This window comes from Jaculus jaculus, chromosome 11 (assembly GCF_020740685.1).
Source record: "Jaculus jaculus isolate mJacJac1 chromosome 11, mJacJac1.mat.Y.cur, whole genome shotgun sequence".
Classification (NCBI taxonomy): domain Eukaryota; kingdom Metazoa; phylum Chordata; class Mammalia; order Rodentia; family Dipodidae; genus Jaculus; species Jaculus jaculus.
In genome coordinates this window covers 55,758,319-55,771,774 of record NC_059112.1, presented here as the reverse complement: position 1 = coordinate 55,771,774, position 13,456 = coordinate 55,758,319, and the positions used below count along the sequence as shown (strand labels likewise).

The 13,456-nt window shown below is 57.7% G+C and overlaps 1 protein-coding gene across 1 annotated transcript; it reads right to left on the bottom strand.

Annotated features, from left to right (window-relative positions):
* Window positions 1-35: 35 nt before the first annotated feature.
* On the bottom strand, window positions 36-12,741 carry Fgfrl1 (fibroblast growth factor receptor like 1). The gene is made up of 6 exons (XM_045130319.1): window positions 12,418-12,741; window positions 3,383-3,655; window positions 2,234-2,314; window positions 1,841-2,125; window positions 1,412-1,765; window positions 36-1,187 (listed from the first exon to the last, which is right to left on the bottom strand). Exons 1-6 carry the CDS (start codon window positions 12,482-12,484, stop codon window positions 763-765), a joined length of 1,485 nt encoding a protein of 494 aa, XP_044986254.1. The 5' UTR covers window positions 12,485-12,741; the 3' UTR covers window positions 36-762.
* Window positions 12,742-13,456: the final 715 nt, after the last annotated feature.

Here is a 13,456-nt window from a genome sequence, read left to right as displayed (position 1 = left end):
CCAAATGCAGGGGGGAAAAAAAACAAACACCAGAATGAGGAAAAGAGGCATTTTCTTGTTTAACAAAATAAATTAAATATATGAGGCTTCAGCTCAAACTCTATATAAAATTAGAGACCAGGGCCACCATGGGCAGGGGATAGTGGATACCTGGCCCACAAGGGGGTGAGGACACTCAGTGTGGCCACAAAGCCAGGCAAGAAACCATGGTCCTTGTGGCCCAGCCCTCCTTCCATCATCATTAATATTATCTTCACTTCTGAAATATAAATACCGAGGCCTTTCTTGCTGGCAGCCAGAGTGCAGCTCCAGCCTCTGGGTCTGGCTGCACTGCTCTACCCCAGCCAGGGTGCTGGTACACGCCTTGACACCCAGCATAGGCAGAGACAAACGTAGCCATCAAGACCAGGCAGGGACACAGGTGGGCAGGATGGGGAAGTGGCCATGGCCACCATAACCAGGAGATTCCTTCAACTAGCCATTGCTACATGTCACTGCAAAGTCACACAACAAATCTTCCTGAAGACTTCTCAGGCTGTGTGTGTGTGTGTGTGTGTGTGTGTGTGTGTGTGTGTGTGTGTGTGTGTCAGTCTAGATGTCTGTCTGTCTGGCAGTATGTCCATCTATACGGCTAAATATGTGAGTGCCTCCCACAGGCACTCCAGCTCTCCCTCCATCATTCTCTATACCCCTTGCTCCCAGCCTGTCTTCTTAGATTCCATATGCCCACTTCACGGCATGGCACTCAGGGCGTGGCTGTGTCTAGCATTGGTAGTGGACATGCTGGTGCTGGTGGACTTTGCCCTCCACGTGGGAGTGTGTGTGCGAGTGTGTGTGCGTGTGTGTGTGCACATCTGTGTACAGCTTAGGGTACAGCTTGGGACCAGGAGCTGATCCTGAGCCCAGGAGGTGCTGAGGAGCAACAGGGGGACCATGCTCTTCACAGAGTCCCACAGCCAGCACAGGCAGGTCCTTGTCCCCACTGCGGTCACGCACTCCTGGAGGGCGGTGCCCAGGCACGGGGAGTGCAGAGGCAGGAGCACATGGCTTCTTCTTGGCCTGGCAGAGCCACAGTAGCACAGTACCCAGAATGAAGACAGCACCAGCTGGGATGCCAATGACCACAGGCCATGGCAGGCTTGTGGTCGAGGACGAAGAGGCCACAGGAGGCCCCGGCGGTTTGGGGTCTGCAAGAGAGACCAAGGAAAAGGAGTGGGGAAGAGATGAGTCAACCAGCCCATATGTGGACTTTGTAGACAGTACTCCTGGGTTCTGTGAGGTAGGACAGACCCACAAAAAAAGGGGAAGGAGCATCCCCCCACACCTGCCAGCTGGGACACTGGGCTACCCCAGGAGAGCCCAGACCAGTGGTGGGAACAGAGAAGAGGCATGAGACGGGCCGCCCACCCACCTGGTAACACAGTGAGGAAGGCGCTACGGAAACTGTAGCCCATGGTGTTGGCACCCAGGCAGATGTACATGCCCGCATCATCCTGGCGGGCACGAGAGATGAGCAGCTTGTTGAGGTAGGAGCCATCAGGCCGTGACCACACATCACCCGTGGGCAGCACCACAAACTTCTGGCCGCCCACATCGATGGTGGAGTTGTGGCGGCCCTCGGAGCCGTACTCCACCCGCTTCAGCCACTGGATCACAGGCTTCACATCACTCCGCACCTTGCACTGGAAAGATGTTGTCCCCCCAAAGTCCACTGTTGTGTTCACAGGGTGTGTCCCTGTGAGCACGGGCTTGGAACGGGTCCGCTCTGTAGCAGAGATAAGAGTGTCAGCACAACTTCTGACCCCAGAGGACCCCTCCCAGTCCCCAGTCCACCACTCACGGATCACATCCACTTTGTAGGTGGCGTTGATGGCGCCCGCCCTGTTCGATACGCGGCACGTGTACTTGCCACTGTCCTCGGGCCGTAGGTTCTTCAAGCTCAGGGTCCACTTCTTCTTCCTGTGCTCACTGGCCTCTGGGCGCATCAAAGCCTGGTCGTCCTTCATCCATGTGATGTCGGGCCGAGGATGCCCACTGGCCACACACTTGAGTCGCACAGAGCTTCCCACAGGCCGTGCAATAACCCGGCGCCTCATCTTGGAGGGCTGTGTGAAGCGGGGCCGAGCTGTGGGGCAGGGTGGCATCAAGGTCAGTGGGAAAGAATCTGTAGGGCACCAAGAGTATGGTAACTTCCCTGTCCCAGACACACAGAGACCCCCTAACCCATGCTTACCCCACTGCTGGCTGGCTGGGTCCTCCTGGCCCCCGGAGGAGCCACTGGGCCCTGGGCTCTCCTTCCCTGGGTTGATATCATCTGTAAAAAAAAAGAGGTCCATGGGCAACCACGTAAGAGATTCAAGGGAGCTCCTCACCAAGGCCTAGCATGTCATAGCAAAGACAGCTCTAGAACCCAAATGGAGGCCATGGACACACCCATGTCAGGATCCAAGGACAGCTGGGCAAGGGCCGCCTGCCAGCACCCTCCCTTGGTGCAGGTGACCCTAATAGGAATGGTGGAACTGGAGGACTGCCCCCCACCCTGGCTCCGGGGGGTCTGCAAGGCCCAGGAGAGGAGGGGGTCAGGCCCAGGCAGCAGCTGCAGTAACCCTAGCCCACATCAAGGGGCCGAGGGCTTGGTGCAGAGACATGGCTCACATACCGCCTGGTCATCGTCCCTTTTCAAAGGAGGGGGAACAGCCGCAATATTCCCATTCCACAACCCAGAAAAGGCCTCGGGCCTGAACTGGACAGTGGGGCTGGGGGGCAGGGCATGATAAGGAATGTCCCCTCTGCTGCTGTGTAACAACCGCCTCTTCCACCAAGACTGGGGACAAAAAGGACCTGGCTGTCCTGGACCACTACCCTAGACTTCCACTGTAAAGTGAGCCAAGCTCCGAGGCCTCACACTGGGGAGCTCAGCAAAAAGGGTAGGACACGCCTGGTACCAACACATAGAGGGCACGTCACCAGAAACACCTGCCTATTCCCTAGGGCCTGGGCCCCCGGGACAGAACAGAACAGAGAGACCATTCGCTTCCCAGCGGCCCCTCTGAACTCCGAAACCTGAGCCTCAAAGTCGTGGCCGACGCCAAGGCGTGCCCTGCCAAGTCCTTGGACAGCCCCACCCCACCCCGCCCTGCCTGGCAGCTCTTCTATGGGACCACTGCCTGAGGCCCCTATGCCTACTCCTGATGCCAGGAAAGAAGGGCCCAATGCTGGTCAGGTGTAGCAGGGGTCCTAAACTGTTCTAGTGTCAAGGCTGGGGGATGTGGACAAGCAGGACCTCCTGGGCCCGTGCACATCCTGGTTGGTATGGCATAGGCTGAGAGAGCTGGGTGGGGGATCTTGTGCTCAGCCACACCTCTGACCCACACCTACTCACCCATCACAATGAGGGTGTAGTTGACACTGAGACTGCCGAAGCCATTGGTGGCCTTGCACACATACACGCCCGCATCCTCAGCCTCCACCTCCTTCACCTTCAGCCCCTGGGGCAGCACACGGAAGCGGCTCCAGCCACTGTGGATGGTGCGGCCATCCTTGGTCCACATGGTCAGCGGTGGCGGGTCCCCCTCCACTGGGCACTGCAACCGCACTGTGCGACCCAGCCGAGCTACTTGCCGTGGGACCACCTTGTCTGCCATTCTTGGGGGACCTGTGGAAGCCAGAGGACTTCGTTGGAAGGCAGCCATGAGGGGAACAAAAGCTAGGCATAGGCACTGGGGCCCCTCACCTAGACTCTGCTCAGAACCTACCTCTGTCAGGCAGAGGAGGCCACATCCACCACATCCCACTATGTCATCCTCCCCAAGCATCTCTTTGGTGGGTCCCCACAAACAGCAACCCAGGACCTGCCCTGGGAAGGTCGATAAAGAGCCCAGAAGGGGAAGAAAACAGCCTGGCTCATTAATGTATTTAAAAGCACAAACCAAATTGGGCATGGTAGTGCACACCTTTAATCCCAGCACTCAGTAGGCAGAAGTAGGAAGATCACCATGAATTCTAGGCTAGCCTGAGGCTATACAGTGAATTCCAGGTCAGCCTGCCTTGCTAAACCAAAAAACAAATAAACAAAAACCACAAATCAGCTGGGTAGAGTGGCACACATCTTTAATTTCAGCACTTGAGAGGCAGAAGTAGGAGAATTACCATGAGTTTGAGGCCAGCCTGGGACTACAGAGTGAATATAGGTCAGTCTAGGCTAGAGACCGTAGGCTTCAATCCACCAATAATGGCAAATCAAGAATACAGGGTCATCTCTTGGCCTTACCAGAAGAAACCTGACTCCTGATCAGAAATGATGGGGCCAGACTGGAGAGATGGTTTAGTGGTTAAGGCACGTGCCCCCGAAGCCTAAGGACCCATGTTCAATTCCTCAGGACCCATGTAAGCCAGGTGAACACGGCAAGGCATGTGTCTGGAGTTCATTTGCAGTGGCTGGAAGCCCTGGTGCACCCATTTTCTCTATATGTTTCTTCCTCTGTATCTCTCTCAAATAAATAAATAAATAAATTTTAAAAGAAAGAAAGAATGGAGCCTTAAGGACAGCAAGACAACGGGATGCTCCTGGCTGATTCCCTAACCCTATACACACACAGCCTCACAGGATGGCTCATGCTCCCACTAGGTCCTGTCCCACCCTCAGCTCACTTACTCCGTGCCATTCCCCACACTTCACCCATTATTATCCCAGGTCAGCCAGGCCCAGGCAAGAGACAGTGCACACCTGTCCCACAGATGAACAGCCACCCAAGCTGGACAACCAGGTGTGTCTGCACTCACTGCTACATATGCCTGCTAGTGAGTGAGGGTACCCCACAGATACAAGTGTGTTCCTGTGTGTACACACACGTATAAGCCTGCCAGTTTGTATGCTATGTCTGAATTCATAAAGGCATCTGCCCAGGGCTGCCAGCTGACCCCAAGGGTTCATGCTCTGTCAGGTAGCTAGACCTTACGGGGGCACAACCCCAAGGTTGTAGGGTCAGACAGAAAGTATCTAGAGAGGACTGTAGCTTGGGAAGTCACCAGGGAAACACACAGTTCCTATATGGCTCCTAGGCCACCTAAGGAGGTGATTTGGTGCTGGGAACCTGCCCCCCTGCATGATGCCCATAGGAGGCACCTATGATAGAGGTCTAGGTCCTACAAGGCTCCCCACTCCTAGGAAGAAACTAATTCCTGGGTCTCATGCTCCTGGCCAGAAGAAACACTCTCACCCTTGCCATCCCACACATGGCTGCCTCCTCCCTAGCCCTGGCCCAGCCAAGGTGCCTCTGCATTGCAGTGCAGGCACAGGGACCAGGCCTGGTGGACAGCAAGTGACCACCTGGCAGGGAAGGCGTGTCTGGAACACACAGAGCCTTAGGCATCAGACTGGCGCTGGGCTACAGAGCAGAGGCACTTGCAAGGAGAAAGATCCAGCGGGGTGGGAACTCCAGATACTCCACCAAGGATGGTTTCTGGGGTCACCTCTGAACAGAGAGGCAGTCACAGATCACCAGCAGCCTCCTAGGACACACCTGACCAGGCTGTTAGTGAGGATATTCCACACAGCACCTTTTCTAGTCCTATGGTCAGGATCATCATCCGGGACAGAGTTCTCAAGGCTGGCTGGGTGAGGGGTCGAGAGATGCAGGGCCGGCACTACTGCTGTCACAGGGCCTGAGGGCACATGTCTTCCATGACCAGCCAGTGTCTCCTCAGTGTGCAATTACCCAGCCCAGGGGGCAAACTGCTGGGGGTGTCCTCAGAAAATGTTTTCTGACCTCATAGGGTCCCTGACCACCCCTCAGGGCTTACTTTAGGGTACTGAGGCAGAAGGAGCTGCCAGCCAAGGTAGGGAGGGGTCCAGGTCTCCTAGTGGGATTTCAAGAACATCAACCTTGCTTGTGGGGGCAGGCTGTGGGAGAAAGGCTCCTCTCAGCCCTCTACTCTCACTTGCACCCACATCCTACCACCCTTCCACCTGAGACCTTTTCTGACTCACATTTCCTCCCCACTACTTGGGTCCCCTCATCCCTACCTTGGGCCCCAAGCTGGGACCCAGGCAGCTGAGGTCCTAACAGCAACTTCCTCCTCCTCACCTACCTCCCTGGTTCCCCCTAGAAAGGGGAAAAGAGCATAGTTGGGAAGGAGACCGCCAGCCTGCCTCTTTTTAAATCTCTGCTTCCTTCATGGACCACCCAGGGTGGCAAAAATCCAAGCAGTTGTCCCAAGACCCTCAGCACCTAGCTCACAGTGGGAGGGGCTGCTGGGCTCACAGACACATGGGCCCTCTAAGACACACCCCAATCTCCCCAAGTCCCTGCCCCATTCCCAAGCAAACTCTGCCCACCACCTGTCACTGTCTGAAACCCCACCATTCGCAAGGCCTCCCGGGCTGCAGGTTGATGACAAAGTATACGAGGCTCTGCCCAGCCCTGCAGCCCCAGCCAGCCTGGTACTGAGGGCCTCCCGGACAGACCCACTACACACACAAATACACACATGTTACTCAGCTGCCTGGAGGGGGTCTGGGGATTGCCCAAGGGCCAGGCTGACCCATCACCCCACACCAAACAGGAGGATCTCCAGGGCAGAGAAGCCCAGCTTTCCTCCAGAGTCACCTCCTCAAGTCAGTGGAAAAGAAGCCTGTAGAAAAGCATAGGAGCAAGGGACACTTCCATGATCACTGCTGAGCAAAGGGACAGCAGAGTGACTGCCAGATGGCCGGAAGCTTGGCCCTCAGGACTGGCCTGTACACACTGCTAGGGGACAGGCTGGCGGCAAGCTGGCCAGAGGAGCCAGCCTTATCCTAAAACAAACAGTACCCCGTCAGCCCTGCCCCCACCCACGCTCCACTGCACCCCACTGCTGAGCTGGGCCTCCAGGCGTGCTACAGAGATACACAGGAGGGCCCCCCAACAGGAAGTCAGGCCCCCAGACTCCTGGAAATTTTAGCTACCACATGGCTGCCTCAGCTCCATATTTAATCCAAGAAACGCCAGCCCTCTTTGTTCCACCTGGACAGGCTATTCACTCTACGCAGCCCGTGTATAAACTGAGGTAAGAGCTGGGCTTCACCAGCAGGGGGGGACACTCCTTCCCCACTCTGCTTAAAGGAAAGCTGGGGAAAGGGGGGCTACAATTCTGGGCAGACAGAGGCCAGGGCCTGTTGCATACTTGGACCAGCAGGATCCCTCTACCCAGACTACCCAGGCCAGCCCTAAGTAGACCCAGCACAAGCTAAGTACAAATGACTGGGGACAAGCAGACTGGGTAAACTGAGGATGGACATGTTCTTGCTTCCCTGGTGGGTAAGATGGTGGGCCCAAAGCTGTGGAGCCTCCTTCTCTCCTCCTCCTGTGTTGGCCTCTCTTGATAGTGCCTGCCTCCAGTGCCAGGTATTGATGGGACACTGCCCTAGAACATAACCCACCTATGAGACCCACTCTTCACAGGGAAGTTAAAAGCAGCCCCCCCACACACACACACGTATGCATGCAAACACACAGTCTCAAGAGACCAGCTAAGACCTTAATCCCACTTTCTAGAGCTGCCCAGCAGTGCTCAGGACATGGAGGCTCCAAGCCCCAGAGAGGGCTGCACTGGGCAACACTGGTCTCTCCATGGCCTGTAAGGCCAGGCCAGCCATGTCCCTACTTTTGTAGGCCCTACACATCCCCAAGTGGGGTCAGGACTGAACATCAACCCAAGGGAAGGTGACTTGGTAGAGAATGTGCAGTTTGTATGGAAAGCTCTTCCCCTGGAAAGAAAATGTGGCCAGTGTCAGGGTCCAGATGCCCTGCCTAGGACAGAGCGGCCCAGAGGGCCAAGTCCACGTGGAGCCCTTACAGTTGAGCAGGTATGGCTGAAAACTGGGGGTCCCAGCCTGCTGACCTGTGCTCTCTTCCTGGAAGGGCTGGTCTAGGTACAGGCTGGCAGCTGACCCTGAACACGGGAGAAGTGTGATGTCTGAGAAGCACATGGCCAGTTCCCGCCCTGTTTGGTCCTGATGAGACCTTCCCAGCCCTAGGAATTTCAGGGCTGGGAGGAATTCTATGGCTAATGGTAGGCCTAGATATGGCATGAGGTCAGCCAGGAGCCATGACTGGGATGCAAAGTGAGTGAGTAGGGGACTCAGAAGACAGTGTTGATAAGCTCAAAGGGGTAGAACTAGGTCCTGTCTGGCCTTCTGGGCACTCTACCACAGAGACACCCAACCCAGATGTGGTCTTAAGGTGCCTGTCCAATAGTAATGCACCTACCAGGTGCTGAGGTGAGGTAGACACCCACCCACCCACCTTCAGATGGCCCAGTACAGGGATGGATTAAAATGAGATTATAGAGCCCCTCTTCCCCTCACCCCCTCAGAACCAAGGCCAAGGAAATAGCAGGAATGTTCCCTAGGAAGTAGGGCACTGGTGGAAGTCACAGGGCCCAACTGGCCATGAGGTGTTGGGGGTCAAGCTTTATCCCACCTCTGAGGCCCAGGCCCTCAAGGGCATGTGAAACCACACATGGATGGCCCAAGGTACACAGGCCCAGGGCTTATAACAGACTGACAGCACCTGGGAGCAAAATCCACAGGATGTGCAGTGTGGAATGAGTAGGATCAACAGGCAGGTGACTGCCCCAGAAAACTGACCATCTAAGCCCCCAAAATGGACACTGTGCTCCCGCAAGCTGGCTGGTGTGGGGCTCTGAAAGCACTCCTGGTGCTTCCAAATCTGCACCCTCTGGGAAGCCCACCGATGGCACATCAGTGGCCTGCTGGCTCCTGGATATTTCTCGACCCTCCAAGGCCACACACAGCAGTGCTAGCTAGTGTCACCAGTCCAGGCCATCATGCTGGAGGGAGCCACATGTACACTACCCAGGATCTACCCAGGGGGCTCCCCTGGACAACAGTCCTTCTTCTCACAAACACCAGCCCAATGGGCCATAACTAGAGTTATGCCCTATCACAGCTACCCTATGGACCCTAATTCTGGCAGCCCCTTGCACCTTGAAAGTGCCAACAAGGCTATTTCCTGGGCCCTGGGCACCTGCAGCAGGGGTCAAGTGTTAAGCCCTCTATACAGGGGCAAGGGAAGTTGGACATCCCAATGCAAGCTGCCCAGACACACCAGCCAACAGCTCCCAACTGACTGCTCAAGAACAAAGCTGAGAGTATGAAAGTTTCCCAGGTCCCTAGAGCCCACAGAGCACAGCTCTGTACACAGGAGTCCTACTGTCTGGATCCAGTATGTGGCATGGAGCCCCAGCCCAGCCCCAGATGGACTCCAGGGGAAGAGCGCAGTCCTGGAGGTCCTGAACAAAGAACTCAAGCACCCTGTGTGAAGCCCTCCTTCCCTATCCTTCAGCCTTGTGCCCAGACCAGGGCAGCATTATAGCTCCCTCCCCAGCTACTGCTAGAAGTCCTATCACTCACTCTGCAAACCCTGGGCAGCTTGTATAAATCACCCAAGAAGTGAACTCCTGGTGGAGAGAGGGGGTATGCTTCCTGCTCAGCGGGAAGCTCTTGATTCAAACAGCTGCCAGGCTTGGAGGCATGTCCTGGCCATCTCTCCTAGGCCTGCCCAGCCTGACTCCATCAACCTTCTCCAGCATGAGGCTGTGGACCTTCTAAAGGAAAAAACCCTCTACTCTCCTCTACTTTGAGGTATATTCAGAAGCACATGATGACCACTGGCAAAAAGAGTAGGTGACAGGCAAAACAAGACATCCATGGCGTCTGAGAACAGTGACCAGGGCACACCTTCCCCTCTATACACTGGAGCTGTTACCTGGCCACACTTGTGCTGGAGTCAACAGACAGGCCACAGTGGGGTAGAGAAGGCCAGCATGGTCCAGGATTCAGGCCAAAGGGCTTCAGGGAAGGTCACTGGCTAGCAGGGGGAGCATAGCCCACTGCCCTCAGTGCTACCAGTAAAGACTGAGCCAGGGCCAGGCAGGCCGGAGGCTGGAGGCCTCAGCTGGGGAAAAACCAACATTTCCCTAGTGAGGGCCACGGCTCAGGGCAGGCCAGCTGAAAGGCAACTCAGAGCCCAGAAGCCCATTGATCCAACACAAAGGAGAAAGGAGCCTGTGGTTGGGATTTCCAGGCCCAGCCAAAGGCGACTTTGTTCACAACTCCCTCCCTACCCCCAGGGGGACAGTGATTTATTTTCCCTTCCAGGAGTGGGGCCCCAGACGTGAATGGGAGCCTGGCCCACATCCCCACCTCACGGAGCCTGGGCCAGGCTCCCCCACATCTACCTCACTCCAGTCACACGCTGGTCAGCCATTGTCTGTGGAGGGAGGTGGTCTCCTACAGCCTGGCCCAAGGGTAAGGTCAGTACCACACACATGCCCAGGTAACACTTCCACCTCATACACCCTCATTCTCCCTCCCTACACAGTATCCAAGAATGAGACCATGTTGGCCCTGCAGTACCAGGCAGCCATGGCAGGCACTCTAACCATGAATCAGGGTAGGCTTCCCGGACACAGTGACTGGGTTTGGGTGACAGGAGAAAGACCCTCCTAAGCTGGTTCCTCAGAAATGGATCACTGGGCCATTTTTGTAAAATTCTTATAAAAACAATTTCATTCTGCATCTCTCACATTCCCACTATGAGAAAGAAAGTAGAATAATGAAAGCCAAATCCTATCTTTTTTTCAAATTTGGAGGAAGAAAAAAATGTCTAAGGCAAATCCACTAACATTGTGAAACTTTGGACAAAGGGGAACGTTTAAAATATAATCCGAATCTAGAGATGCACTGATTCCAGAAACTGCGACACCCCAGGGAAATGGCTTTCAAAACAGCCCAAATGTTACACGTGGTTCTCAGGCCCAACTCAAGGTCCAGATTGGCTCTGCTCACCGGAGAACCACTGCAGAAGGAATGCATTTGGAATAACTTTGCCCCTCCAGGCCAGGCCAGGAAACACGTTCTTCTCCCTCAACCACAGGGCCCTTGCCCTTGGAAGGCACCTCCGGTGCTGGCCAGGGCCTTCACCAGCATAGCAGGGGCTAGATACAAGGCTCAGTCCCAAGGCTGCGGCCAAGGGGGACAAGGGCAGAAGGGGCGGCCTTTTTAGGGACCTCAGCAAAAAGACAGCATGTTGTCTGCCTACTGTCACCCATCAGTCAGTCTCAAGGTCCAGCCAGTGACCATGGCAGGACAAAGGCCTCCAGAGCCTGAATGGCCAGAGAACAGGCAGGTGCAGGGATGGGGGCGTCCAAACAGATAAAACAGGAATCAAAGCCTGGGTCACTAGCGGTGAGGGGACTCGCCCAGCATGGCCCAAGTGCCCGCATGCCCAGGACGCTGCCCAACCCAGCTGTGCCTGGACAGCCCCCACCCTCCAGCCAGCCAGTCCCTGGCGGGCGGGGGGGGGGGGGCATGGTGGCATAAGGCCCACCTGGGCCGCCGCCCGCCGCCCAACACTGAACGTGGCCATATAAGGCCAGGTTGGGCTTGGTGCGCATGCTGGGTGGCGGGGGAGGGCATGCGAACTTTCAGAGGACTGGTGGACAGGGAGAAAGGACAATCCTGAGTGGTCAATGCTCTAAAGTGCCCGCCTGGTCATGGGTCCTGCTTAACCACAGGAAGGCCAGCACAGTACTCCCATGACCCTGGAACATGGCGGGCAGAAGTCTGCAGACATGTACCACCCATCAACTATGGATGTCTCTTGCTGAAGCTGGGTCCAGGGACAGGGCTGCCCACTGGACAGCAGATAGGTGAGGCAGTACCTAGGCTGCAGTGTGATATATGCTAACAAAACAGTGCATGGTTCTGAGGACTGTGGTCTTCAGGTGTCTGCCTTCTCAGAGACCAACCCTTGCTGGACAGTGAGGCCCCATGCTTTGGGGACTCCAGCCTCTACTCTGCACTGCTTCCCTGGGATAGGGAAGCCTAGGGCCCAGAGTTGGGTCAGTTGGGGACTAGGTCAGGGTGACCAAGATATCACCAATGTCTGCCACCATGGGGGGGGGGTCTCTTCAAGTTCCCAGGGATCTGATTGGATTCACTATAGCAACAGACTTCCCATTCTCCAAAAATTCACAGGGTGACTACTGTACTCCATACAGGTATGCACCTAAAACTATGTGTGGGCAAGACTATGTGTCATGAGGGAGGGGGTGGGGCAAGAGCACACCTGGCCAAGCTAAGTGAGCCTGGGGCCCTTTAGGTGAGTTGAGCAGGAGGGTGCGCTGGGGGTACCCGTGTGTGAGCTGGTTAGCCCCATGAGTGAACTGGAGGCATGGGAAGGCAGTGACCGCAGGTACGGTGGGGGGAGCTCCATGGGTGGGGGCCTGGTGAGGTGGGGCAGGCAGGGAGAGGCGGCGCGTGCCAGGCAGGCACTGTGGCAGGGTTCAGGGCTGGCGGGAAAGGGGCGGTGCTGCGGAGGCAAGGGCGCCAGACTGGGCGTCGGGACTCACCTCGCGCGGCGGTGGCCCCCAGCAGCAGCGGCGGCAGCAACAGCAGCAGCGCAGGGCACCGCATCATCTCGCTGCCGATCAGACCTGGGGTTAGGGGTGCGGTCACTGGGAGCGGAACTGGACGCGGTTCAGGGCGCAGGCAGGCCTACGGGAGCCCCGGGTCTCGGCCACAGAGCCGGGGTCCGGGCCCCCCTCGGCGCCGCGCTCCAGGCGAGGGAAGCCCAGCGCTAGTAGGAGCTGTGCGTATCAAAGGCAGACAAAGGGTTTACACTAATTACCAGCCGCCCCCGCCGCCCCCTCTCCAAACACCGTCTGGATTCCTGGCGCTTGTAACTCGGGCCCTGCCCGCAGGACACACAACACCGAGCGGCCCCGCAGATAATCGCCTGCGCCATTAGCGGACAAATTTGCGCTGGGGGGGGGGCCAACGTGGGGCTGGGGCGGGGGCGGGGCGCGGGGCAGGGCCGCGGGCCGGGCAGGAGCCGCGGCGGCGCGAGCCCGGCCCCCGCCCCGCGATCGTGGCCCTGCCCTCCCCACCCCGCACCCTGACCCTCCGCAGCCCGTCCGGCGGGGGTCGCGGGCGTTCGGCGGGGGCTCACCTCAGCGGGTCTCGGCGAGCGGGTGCGCGGCGGGCGGCGGGGTCAGGGCCGGGCCCGCGGGCGGCACGCCGCGGTCATCGTCGCCCGGGGCGCCGCATCCCGCCCCCCGCGCCCCCGGGCCCGGCCTGGGCGGGGCGGCGCTACCTGGGCGCGGGCGGCTTAGGGCAGGCCTGGGGCGCGGGGCACGCCGTCCAGGCGGGTAGGCGGCAGGACCGAACGCGGGCCGGAGCGCGGGGCGGCAGGGCGAGGGGCCCGGGGCGCCGCGCCGCGAGGCGTCCTTCCCTGCGGGGCTTTGTCAACTCTCCCGGAGCGAGCGCCGAGCCACCGTGCGCTCCGCCCCGCACAACTTCAGGCCAATCCGAGCGCACCGGCCCGCCCCAGGCCCCGCCCCACCTCGAAACTTTGCTCCAATCTGTGCGCGCACCCGCCAGGCTCGCGGC

Bases quoted from the DNA above. Each gene is read 5' to 3' on its own strand.
- Fgfrl1 (XM_045130319.1), bottom strand. From the start codon at position 12,484: ATGATGCGGTGCCCTGCGCTGCTGCTGTTGCTGCCGCCGCTGCTGCTG. The intron at 1,766-1,840 runs GTGAGTGGTGGA...TCTCTGCTACAG, and splicing joins CTACAAAGTGGATGTGATCC to AGCGGACCCGTTCCAAGCCC. The intron at 1,188-1,411 runs GTGGGTGGGCGG...TCTCTCTTGCAG, and splicing joins CTTCCTCACTGTGTTACCAG to ACCCCAAACCGCCGGGGCCT.